The 11,709-nt window shown below is 43.7% G+C and overlaps 2 protein-coding genes across 2 annotated transcripts; one reads left to right on the top strand and one right to left on the bottom strand.

Annotated features, from left to right (window-relative positions):
- Positions 1–3,369: 3,369 nt before the first annotated feature.
- LOC120811236 (long-chain fatty acid transport protein 2) lies at positions 3,370–8,450 on the top strand. The gene is made up of 10 exons (XM_040166504.2): positions 3,370–4,056; positions 4,396–4,605; positions 4,712–4,870; positions 5,008–5,132; positions 5,268–5,462; positions 5,662–5,752; positions 5,844–6,042; positions 6,297–6,394; positions 6,640–6,770; positions 6,846–8,450. Exons 1-10 carry the CDS (start codon positions 3,576–3,578, stop codon positions 7,017–7,019), a joined length of 1,863 nt encoding a protein of 620 aa, XP_040022438.2. The 5' UTR covers positions 3,370–3,575; the 3' UTR covers positions 7,020–8,450.
- Positions 6,872–10,854, bottom strand: hdc (histidine decarboxylase). Its single transcript, XM_078084923.1, has 12 exons — positions 10,701–10,854; positions 10,453–10,625; positions 10,255–10,368; positions 10,033–10,155; positions 9,807–9,944; positions 9,580–9,723; positions 9,139–9,205; positions 8,865–9,027; positions 8,698–8,788; positions 8,508–8,606; positions 8,309–8,410; positions 6,872–8,106 (listed from the first exon to the last, which is right to left on the bottom strand). Exons 1-12 carry the CDS (start codon positions 10,726–10,728, stop codon positions 7,339–7,341), a joined length of 2,010 nt encoding a protein of 669 aa, XP_077941049.1. The 5' UTR covers positions 10,729–10,854; the 3' UTR covers positions 6,872–7,338.
- Between the last annotated feature and the right edge of the window lie 855 nt (positions 10,855–11,709).

The following is an 11,709-nucleotide window of genomic DNA, read 5'->3' as shown; positions in this document are numbered from 1 at the left end:
CCAATTGTGTGCAGTGTATTTTACTTTATTTAGTTGTTGTAATACCAAGTATCTGTTTTTTTAAATATTTTTTTATAGATCTGTTGGTTGATGTCATCAAATTTCCTCTACAATCCACTTGTTTGTGTAAAGGTTTCGTTTTAAATCTTTACATCCCAGAAATTATGAGCTTATTCTCAATGGCCAATCCTTACGCCCTTGTATTTAAGTAAAGTGCATAATCCAATTATATCAAGATAAATATTTGCAATCCGCATTCATTTCACTTAACACTGTGTTTCTTGAATTTGCTTGAGTTACTCCAAAAGAGGAGAAATAATCTTTTTTGGGCTGCCTGTTGGCCCCCACTGTCTCCCCCGCACTCATACAGCATCTCCCCCACATCTGCCCATCGTTCAGTGACACGTCAGTTTCTCAGAACCCTTTGTTGTTTCAAAGATTTGTTTAGTCTTTTCTTGTCTTTGTTTTAGAGAATGCCTGTGCATCTCTCATCTCTGACCTTGAGTCTCTCTGTAGAAACATTTCAGTGCTTGTCACCGATTCTTGTTCTCTTAGACAGATTTAGAAGTTACTTCATGAATTTCCTTTAGCTCTTGTGTAATTGATTTATTACCTCTTATAGTTAAACCAAAATTGTAGTAACACCTTGTTGAGTTAAACTCTTTCACATCAGTCACTCATGCTTCATTCCAATAAGCTTTCATTCATTTTGACCAAACAATTCTTTGTGATACCAATCGTTTTCTCTCTCGTTTGTAAACCTGTTTTTGGATCTATGATTATTAATTGCACCAACAGATATTCTTTGTGCTGGCGTTCGTTTGTAGTCTCACCATAATAGTGACGTTTTATTAATTAATAAACACATTTATTAACTTATTTTCTTTATGCGATCATTTTGAGGTTAAAATAACAGATAAATATTGCCTCTCATCCTCGTCCATCAAAGTTAATTTATTACTTGCTACTTCTCTCCTGTTCCCCATCAGCCTATGTGTTTGTTTGCATATGACCTGTTGTCCGAAAAGGATCCTTCATCCTCCGCTTGTCCTTGGCCCACGGCTCAGAGCCCACCGATCTCACTTTTAGCCTTACTGACACGGGACCCCGGAACAACCGATTCCTGTTTTTTAGACCTGTCAAGGTTATCAGAAACAACCCCGGGCTCCAGGCCCCCGCACCAATTCGTGCCGGGCTAAAAGGTAAAAACACTATAGAAGATTCCAAGAAAACCCCCTGAAGATTGCACCACAGTATCTCTGTCCTGCGCCAACTCGCGCCAGGTTATGGGAAATTATATCACCATAGAACATTTCCAAAAGAACCCCCTGTATAGACAAAACTACTCCTCCCAAATGCCCAAAGAGAGTCCTAAAGAAAACCTTCCCCCGAAACCCAGAGACTGCCTCGAAAGCTTTACCTGTAATGAAGAAAAAACACCGTTCGCTAGTTAACGGATCTCGTCACTCCCATCCACCTCAAGTAGACCCTGGCCTCTCACCTATCCAAACCAATCCTGTAACAGACTTGGGGCGGAGGACTTATTGGAAAAGACTCCCAGACTCCCCAGTACGGTTTCAGGTCCAAACTTGAGAGGAAAAAAGAGTTGTTGAGATCTGGCTCGAAGGACCAAATATGTCAGAAATTTTTTTACTCGACACTGACGTAAAATCATCAAAACAGGTTATTTAATGTTCGCAAACAGGAGACACAGTTGACACACAAACAAGTCATGCGCCAAGCCTGCTCAAAGGTTTTCATCTTTGGAGCAGGAATATATACTGCAGGTATGGCATCAAAACACAGGGATGGTTACGTACAGAGGATTGTTTACCCTCACGGGACAGAACGTCCGTCCCGAGGCCAGCGTCCTCCTTGTGTAGTCTAGCCTTATTGATCTCATGACACACACACAATCTTTGCAGTTTTTCCAACAAGGTTATTTCATGATCAGTTTGCTGCTTTAGATGGAAAACATGTCGACATTCACATGAAGTCAATCTTCTTTCAATTTGATTACTTGTTGAAGGTCAATGAATTTTATTTTTTCTCTTGTTTTTACTGTTGCTGCCTTGGTGACATAATATTAGGCGGGTTTATGTGCAAAATGATTCTTTCTTAATGATGAGAGACCTTTCTTTGCGTCATGTGGTCAGCTACAGGCCTTGTGTGTGGCAATGAGTCCATATAAACTGTAGCGTTGATTATTTTTTACCTTTGGGTTTTTTATTCTGAAAATCTCACCAAAGGTAGCATGCGTATTATGGCTGGTGCAAAATGTGATATTTTAGTGGTCTCGCATTGGGTATAAAAATAGCTCCACGATGCCCCCTAGAGTTGATTTTAAGTCCCAAAGGCCACTCCGCTCACCCATAGGTCCTGAACCAGTTTCAACAGGACAATTGGACCAAACATGATAATGTCTCATCTCAGCGGGCACCAGCATTTCAGTAACCCCAGGACACCGTACTGAGACAAGAGCACATTCTGTCTGTGAATACGCACGTACATGTGCTTTAGCTCAGACTATACTTCCAGATAGGAAAGTTGCACTACTCTGGATACTCAGCTCCAGACTTGCAGAGCGGAGAAAACAAGCTGTAGAAGAATGTGCAGCTGTGGCCTAATGCCCTGAGCCCTTCGGCACTGCTCACGTCCCCCTTTAAATGGTTGAGGGTGAGAGGCTGTGAGGGCGTCACATGGTGTCAACATGAATGGGACAGCACTTTGCTGCAATATATCACATTACCATGACAAAGTCAACAAAGATTGTCCCTGATGAAAGGTCACTTCAAAAATGTATTCACTACTTTTTTATAAAAACAGCTTCAACAAAAAATATATATATATATATTTGATTGATGAAAGAATAAATATATATCATCCGATTTGATGTGTCCATCAGTTTTATCTTTAATCGTGATTGTTTCTGTGTAAATGTATGTTCAGCCTTCCAGCTGTGGCCCCACGTTGAACGTCCATCGCAAGGAATCGTGGGTGCTTTTGGAAAAAGTGCATCTAACTACAGTCAAAAGCAGCGCTCGGATCTCCGTCGTCACCTCAGCCGCCCTTTAGATGAGTTCATCGTAGGTCAGAGAGTTTGGAATTATTTTGAGAACTATTGGACTATTGCACCTCGAGGTAAGGTATTAACGTCTTGGGCTAGTTATTGTCTGCAATTATTGATTACATAGCTTTTATCAAACTTGCAATACTTTCTCTTTTCTCCGAGATTGAAAAGCGTGTTTTTCCCCCCGTGGGGATGAACCGTGGACCCTCCTCCTCATGCGCGTGCCAACTCCACGTAGAAGAGGATGTGTCGGACAATATAGTAGTATTAGTCGTATTCAAAACACACGTTTCAATAAGATCAAGAGGGAAAATAGTCCGCTATGGATTTCTACTCATGTGTGTATGGAATTGTGACGCATTAAACTGTATGTCTGTATTGAGGGGGAGTTTCCGTCAAAGTGCAAGAGGCGTTCACTGAATTGGTTTCATAAGGCTTCGGGGTGCGTCGTAAAGTTGAACCTTCCAGCATTGATCCCGGACTGACACGTATCTTCAGATCAACAATGATTGCATACACGCTATATAGCGCTCTAACGGGTTTGGCCATTTTACCATTTATTCTTTACCTGAGAAACCCATACTTTTTGCAAGATTTACGCTACGCGATCTCCTCCATTAAAGTAGCCCTTTGTTTGAGAAAATTTAAAAAGCGGAAACCGTTTTACAGCATCTTGGATCGTTTTCTGGACCATGCAGCGAGGCAGCCGCATAAGCCTTTCATCCTGTTCGAGGAAAGCTCTTACACGTACAGCCAGGCGGACAAGGTGAGCAACAAAGTGGCCAGAGCTCTGGCCGCGCATGCGCACCTGGAGGAGGGGGACACCGTGGCGCTCTTCCTGGGCAACGAGCCCCAGTTTGTGTGGGTCTGGCTCGCTCTGGCCAAGCTGGGATGCATCGCTTCCCTGCTGAACCACAACATCAGATCCAAATCTTTGCTGCACTGCTTCTCCTGCTGTGAAGCCAAGGTGGTGGTCGTTGGTGCTGGTAAGCGGGGCAAAGGGGACTTTTTGCGAATAGGTTTTCTACACTTTTCATTTTTATGCATATTGTCCATTTTCATTTTTTTTTAAATTGGCAGTCTCATGAGTAAATTACATGAGAGCTACACTGGGGTTTCAAGTTCTATTGTTTTCATTTATTCTGGAAACACGGGAAAACAATCTGGAACCCTGACATCTAAAAATGTACAATTTTAAAAATAACCATGGAATGGACACACTATTTCTGAATGGCATCAAACGGCCGGGGTTTGGGCTTTGCACATTTTTATTGCCGCTGCACTGACCTACGCGAGGACTTCACTTGCTCTCTTTTATCTCTCAGACCTGCGAGGGGCCGTTGAGGAAGTGTTGCCCACCTTGAGCCAGCAGGGCGTCCGCGTGTTCATCCTCAGTGAGGACTCGGACGTGGAGGGCATAGAAAGCCTCTCCGATAAAATCCGGCATGCCTCGGAGCAGCCTCTGTCCCCTCAGCTCAGGGCCAGCGTTACTATGAAGAGTCCCGCGCTGTACATCTACACCTCAGGAACCACGGGTAACGTGACCTTCGCATCTAATCTGCACTGGTGTTTACAGCATGACGGCCTTGACCTGCAGAGCCGGTGGCAGTAAAAGCTACGCTTACGCCTGTTTCCTTATAGGGCTTCCGAAGGCCGCTGTTATCAACCACGAGAAATTATGGAAGTCAAGTTTTTTACAGGCCATTGCTGGCATACGGTCAGATGATATCATCTACGTGTACCTGCCTCTTTACCACAGCGCTGGCTTTCAGGTGGGACTATGTGGAGCCATAGAGAAAGGTATCGTAATACTACAAAGGTTAAACTAACGGGTACAAGACACGTATATCGCAGTGTTTATGTTTCAAAGTGCTGACAATCCCTGGGCTCTCTGAGGGACATTTTGTGTTTCTGAAATATGCGCTTCTTCATTTCAGGTATCACTGTTGTTTTAAAGCGTAAATTCTCTGCCTCCCAGTTCTGGAATGACTGTAGAAAGTACAACGTGACTGTTTTTCAGTACATAGGAGAGATTATGCGCTACCTCTGCAACACGCCAAAGGTAAACCTCAGTGTTAAAGCTTTACCATCAATAAATGCACAGTTCTAATGAAATGCAGCATTTAGACCCACTGCTTTGAAATCAAAAGCCAAAATTCACATGACGTGATGTTTGATGTCCTTCGCTTTCCTCCAGAGAGACAATGACAGAGATCACAGGCTTCGGTTGGCTTTAGGGTTAGGGATAAGGCCCGACGTCTGGGTGGATTTCCTGCAACGTTTTGGGGACATTTTCATCTGTGAATGCTACGGAGCGACAGAAGGAAATGTCGGCTTTGTCAACTACTGCGGCAAAGTTGGAGCTGTTGGCAAAGAAAATTTTCTCCACAAAGTAAGAATTTTTTTGTGAATAAGTTGTTTTTTTTTGTACATGAACATATAACACCCTTGCAGTGTTGCCGGGACTATTTTGCCCAACCAAGACAAGTAACTTTGTTACAATTGATACTGTAGCTACTCGACGTATAACAAAACAAGATTATTTATATGAAAAACTATTATCTAAACTGTATCCTCAAACTGTGTTTCAGATGGGCGGTCGGTATGCCCTCATACGGTACGACACAGAGAAAGAGGAGCCCGTCAAAGACTCCGGGGGGTTTTGTATTAAAGTCCCCAGAGGTGAGCCCACCTCCTCCCACAGTGAAACCACCTCTCGCCCCTCCAGCTCTTCCTAACACACATGTCACGTGCTCACGGCTTTTACCCGCAGGAGAGACCGGTTTGTTGGTGGCAAAAATTGGAGAAAGGGCACCGTTCAGCGGCTACGCCAGGAACAATCAGCAGACAGAGAAAAAGAAGTTGAAGGATGTGTTTGTTAAGGGAGACCTCTACTTTAACAGTGGGGACCTTCTGAAGATAGACAGCGAGGGATTTGTCTTCTTTCAGGACCGCATTGGAGACACTTTCAGGTGAGTGGATGAAACACAGTCAGTTAATTGCAAAATCCCAGGTGTAGTAGCACACAACTTTATTGAATGCCTTTAAATTACCATTTTGAAATATTCCTTTAGCTATTATTTTAGCATTTTCTGCAAATAAAAACAAGGTTTTGCCTGACTGTTTAGTTGTACATTTAAAGGCACTGTTCCCAAATTTCCAAGGCTTGAAATTTAAAAGCTTGCAGCTCAGTTGGGCCTGTCTTTTTTTTGTCATCCAATACAAGGTGGAAAGGAGAAAATGTGGCAACCACGGAGGTGGCTGATCATCTACTTACGGTGGACTGGGTTGAGGAGGCAAACGTCTACGGTGTGAAGGTCCCAGGTAATGGTTACATAGTTGGCAACAATAAAAGATACACAAAAGATGTACTCATTAAATAGTATCTGAAAAAGTGTAAAAACGAAATGAAGAAATAACTTTGTGAGAACCCTTTGGTAAAAGCCTCTCATTGGACCACTGTAATTGTTGGAGACTTTCTCCTACCCATTAATAAAACGCACATAAACGTCTGTATATACACGCATCGTGAAATAAGTCGTCTTTGTACTTTAACCACGGCGGATTAGGTCACGAGGGAAGAATCGGAATGGCCGCACTGAAGCTCAAAGAAGGCATGGACTTTGAAGGCAAAGTTCTGTATCAGCATGTGAAGAACTTCCTCCCGAGCTACGCACGGCCACGCTTCATTCGCATACAGGTGAACAAATCACACCCAATAACATTTAACCGGAAATATCATATAATGATTTAACCACTTATCTTGCTCCTCCAGGAAGAACTGGCAGTAACTGGGACCTTTAAGCAAATGAAGGTGAAGCTTGCAGAGGAGGGCTTCAACCCCGGCAACATCAGGGACCATCTGTTCTACCTGGAGGACGGCAAGGGCTACGTACCCATGACTCAGGAGATATTCAGCTCCATCGCAGAGGGGACAATCAGACTTTGAATGAGTTCGGTGTTTATTATTGGATTGCCACTTTCCAAATGGTACATTTGATTTAAATGAGAGAGGCTGCAAAATGAATATATTACCTGCAGAATGAGCATTTATGTATAGCACGCTTCACAAACTACTAATATAAGCTACGGAATATTGTGTACTGAAATATTTCACAGGATAAAAAACATGATTGTAAATCAGTTAAGCGATCCCAAGTCACGGACACAGAATGATCAGAACATTTCCAAGAGGCCCGGCACCAACACAGCTGTTGAAGTAAATTATCGTACTGTGCGAGTATCAACTACTCTTCACTGCTTCAAGGTCATTCCTGAAGCTTTGGGGCAGAGGCAGTTTCCAGTGGAGTAGGAGAGGGAGCTGCGGAACACATGCAGTTTGTTCGTCTGCAGGTGGAGGACGAGTGTTTTTGAGTGGCCTGTGAAACCTTCGCAGGGCAGCAGGGCTGGTGCCGGGCACACTGCACCCACTGGTTGCAGAAACTAGGAACGCTGTAGAACTTTGTCAGCTTTTTCAGGTCCTGTTTAACAAGACGATTTGAAGGCATCTCCCTGATCTTATACACGGGACCGGATCCGGCCGTTGACGATCCATTTGGGGGTCCGCCTGTTGCATCTTTCAGACTAGGCCTCCTTTCAAAGTCATAGCCGGACAGCGGACCGAGGCAAGTGTAAGGCAGAGGCTCGCTGCTGCAGCTGAGAGATCGCATCGGTCTCCGAGGTCGAATCCAAGCCTTGTCAATCCACAGCTCCACCTCGGCCTTGTCCAGCCTGGAGACGGCATCCTCTCTCTCCTCAGACCTGGTGCCTGAGTCACCGTGGTGGTTTTCTTGTATCACGTCATCGTTCTGCGATTTTGGTTGGTCTGCGTTGCTCACAGCCTGTGTCTCAGCTAGAAGAGCGGAAGCCGTTTTGGAGATGACGCTCCAGTCCTTGAGGATGTCCTCCGCGGTGCTGAACTGCGAGGTCACCGTGAACCGGATGATGCGCTTTGTGTGAATGTCTGCAGGGATGAGGTACATGGTGCCCGACCGGGTCAGTCTCCTCAGCAGCTCCTGGGTCAAAGCGTTTCCTGCCTGGAATAAAACAAAATATGACAATCATGATAAATGTCGCTGAGCCTCCAAAAAGTGTTTTCAGCAACTTTGAGTCTATCTTTAAGCTCTTCTCATTGATCTCTTGCTTTCCTCTGATATTTACTTACTTACTATTCAGTAATTCACCTTTGGCAATAATTAGTCAGTAAAAGATTGTGTTCCTGTGCAGTCGAGTTTGTACCTTCAGACAGAAAACCACCAAGCCGAGGTGCCTCTTAGCCGGAACCTCAAAATGTGGCTCTCTCTTTATGTGAGACTCCAAGAGCTTTGCCATCTCAATCCCCTGGAGAGACCAAATAAACATACAATTGTGAAACATAAAACGAGTCTCTGACAAATTCCTTACATTCTTTGCATGAAGGGAACTGATAGCCACTTACATGCCTGATATGAGCCTGGAGGTTTTTCAGCCCGAAAGAACGCATCACAAACCAGAGCTTGAGGGAACGGAAGCGCCGGCTGAGGGGAATTTGCCAATGCTGAACCACAGAAAAAAGCTATTTCAATGCCGTAAATGATTTACTACCACAATTCATTCTTTGATTGGTTTCAAAAGGGACATGATCATACCATGAAGTCTGTGGCTGCATGGGAGTTTTCATGTCTAAGGTAAACTGGATCAACAGTGAACGTCTGTTGGAGCTTGTATTTATCCTTGACCCTGAGAAAACCAAATAAAATCATGTTTACAACCACAAAACTTCATTGATCAAATCTGGTTCAGTCTTCTCACTCACCAGAAAGCTGTGCAGTCAAAATGGACCATCATCCACTTTGACGGGTTGAAAACAAAAGAGTCAGCGAACTCAATTCCCTCCAGGGACCAACGGAGCTCCGGACAGAAGTAGGCTGATCCAGCGTACGCGGCATCGACATGGAGCCACAGTCCCTCTTCTGCACCTGAAAACAAGTACGATAATCCTCTGAATGCATCTCAATGCAGCGACACAACGTTCCACTTTACGGCCAGTGTATTAACAGATGTTGTTGGGAGGGAATTTGAAGACGTACAGACGGGTCCCAGCTCAGGCAGGTTGTCAAAGGCACACACTCCTGTAGTTCCCAGAGTGACGCACAGCTGGACAAGGGAGAAAAGAATTACGACATGTGAGTTTTGACATTTAATTTAGGTATTTTAGTAGAGGTCAATTTCTTTAAAAAAAAAAATCCCTTTGTGCCATATTGTACAATTGAATCTTATTAATAACACTGATTATTTATATCATTATATATTCAGGCAAAATCATATTTAAATTACCACATTAAAAAAAAAACGACAAAAAAAAAAAAAAGCTACAAAAAAAAAAGAATACAACGTTCTTGTAACCAAACAATTTAGAACTTTTTCTGGCAGTTGTCTAATTTGATCTTTTCAGGGTTAAATATTAGACCCCCCAAAATAAATATATATGGTCTGTATGTTTTCCACCTAAACACGTGTCAGATACCTACCATGAAAGGGACCAGTCCCCTCCGCCTGTCTTCTTGTATGGCTTGTTTTAAAGTGTCTCCTCTCAGAGACAACTGCTCATCAGTGGGCAGAAACCTGATCTTCACCAGAGATATCAGACCCGCCTTCTCTACCGAGGAGTGAGCCTGTGTAAGCGCATCAGGTGCAATCCTCAGTTTCATTCATCCGATTGACAGGAAGTCGCTGTAGAAGAACCGTCAACACCGACCTGATCTGAAGCGTACGCCACCAGTCTTGAATTCAGGACCGAGTCGTCCACGTCCTGCTCCAGCTCAGGCCGCAGCTGCAACATTTTGTCTTTCCTGGCAGCGAGCAGAGCCACCAGCGTACTCTCACTGACCGTGCTCTAACACGAGCGCAAGCGAGAAAAGAGCAATGATCACAGACGATTACGGTTTGAGTTCTAAGACAAACAGATCGAGGATGATGCAAACCTGCAGGATGCCTCCGCCTCTGCTGTCTGGATGGTAATGCAGGAAGAAGGACGGGAGCCCCAGGGCTTTACACAACCAGTCCATCACATTCATTTCCAGTTCTGTACATGCTGGGCTGGAGGCCTGTTCAATACCAGCACAAACACATCATCTATCAGGAAACGACCTCATTGTTGTGATGTGTGTTTTTTTAGGACATGCAATAGCGAAGACGAAGTGTACCCAGGTGAATCCAACACAGTTGATGGCGTCGGCCAGCATGTCCCCGAGCATAGAGGGCCATGAAGTCAGACTGGGGTAGTAGGCGTGCATGTGAGGGCTCTGCCAGTGAACCACCTGCGGCATAACAAGAGGAAATACTTGCTTCCTCTACGTAGTTTCAAATTGTTGATGAGATAGCGGGCGACACGAGGAACTCACCCCTGGCATTATGACTCTCTCTATGTCCTTAAAGATACTCTCCCAGTCCTCCGGCTCCGTAGGCGCGGTGTCAGGGAGAAGCTCCTTCATGTAACCTGGCTTCACGTCTGGAATCACCCTCCTCTCCCTGATGGAGCCCAGGTACTGTGTGATGTAGTCCACCAGCTCCTTACCTAAAGCAGTAACAGACACAGCTGGAAAACAGCAGGCAAAATAATTCAATGCGGCAAAAGGGAAGCTACCATTACCTCTGCGATTGTATTCCTCAGCCTGCATTTTTTTTCCTTCAGATGAGAGCTCTTTGGGTAACTTTTGGCTGGAATGATGCTTTGGCTATTCTGTAGCAGAGCTCAGGACTATAAGGACCCTATTGTGAAGAACACGCCCAACATTGGTGACGCATTTCAGGCACTAAGCAAATGGCCATCACATTTTCTTTCTATCATTGGAGTCAATGACTCCACATTTCCACTAAATATTTACCCACCACTGCATGTAATGATTCATTCACATCAAAGTCACACAATGCTCTGTATAACGTGATGGACAATACCAGCAATGGTAAAATTGATTGTTAAGATAACATTTTGCAACACACATCAATCCGTCTTCACCTGGAATAAATCTTTACACCAAAAAAATGTCACAGTGTAATTATTTAAATGCTATAACAAATTCTATATAGATATAAACTTCTCGTGTATCTTAAAAAATAAATATGTATATACTGTACATATACATACATTTTACCGATTTCTTTCAGTTAATTACGATATCTTGACCATAAAAACCTGAATCAAAGACAAATGCCCAGTTATCAAGTATTTTGTAATATAGTAAAAAATCATTATGTTTTGCAAAGAAAAAGTCTCACCAATGCATCATATGCATGTATTAATTTACTGAGGTTGAGGTGGAGCTGGTTTCATACACCGTTTGGATGTTTTACAACCTGGAGTAACGGCCCCCTGCAAGATGTTAAGCGCTAAATCTTAGACTTCTCATCCTCCTTATCCCTAAAGAAGTAATACATCCATTCATAATGTGACCTCACGGGGCCTAAAACAGGTGTGTATAATAAATAGTTGGAAAAGGTCAGAAGTGATATCGGTCTAGAGCTATCAATCAAATATTTAGGGAAATACAACTACGTTGTTTTCTTTTCCTCAAGAGATTTATTGTATTTACTGTACACACAACATACATTACAACAGGGCCCTTTTCACTCATCCGCCTTGAACGCATTAGAGAAGAGTT

Source organism: Gasterosteus aculeatus, chromosome 12 (genome assembly GCF_964276395.1).
Source record: "Gasterosteus aculeatus chromosome 12, fGasAcu3.hap1.1, whole genome shotgun sequence".
Lineage (NCBI taxonomy): Eukaryota > Metazoa > Chordata > Actinopteri > Perciformes > Gasterosteidae > Gasterosteus > Gasterosteus aculeatus.
This window is presented reverse-complemented; position numbering and strand designations above follow the sequence as displayed.

Bases quoted from the DNA above. Each gene is read 5' to 3' on its own strand.
- LOC120811236 (XM_040166504.2), top strand. From the start codon at position 3,576: ATGATTGCATACACGCTATATAGCGCTCTAACGGGTTTGGCCATTTTA. The intron at 4,606-4,711 runs GTAACGTGACCT...GTTTCCTTATAG, and splicing joins CTACACCTCAGGAACCACGG to GGCTTCCGAAGGCCGCTGTT. The intron at 6,395-6,639 runs GTAATGGTTACA...ACGGCGGATTAG, and splicing joins CTACGGTGTGAAGGTCCCAG to GTCACGAGGGAAGAATCGGA.
- hdc (XM_078084923.1), bottom strand. From the start codon at position 10,728: ATGCAGGCTGAGGAATACAATCGCAGAG. The intron at 8,607-8,697 runs GTATGATCATGT...TCTGTGGTTCAG, and splicing joins ATGCAGCCACAGACTTCATG to CATTGGCAAATTCCCCTCAG. The intron at 8,107-8,308 runs GTACAAACTCGA...GTTTTATTCCAG, and splicing joins TGGTGGTTTTCTGTCTGAAG to GCAGGAAACGCTTTGACCCA.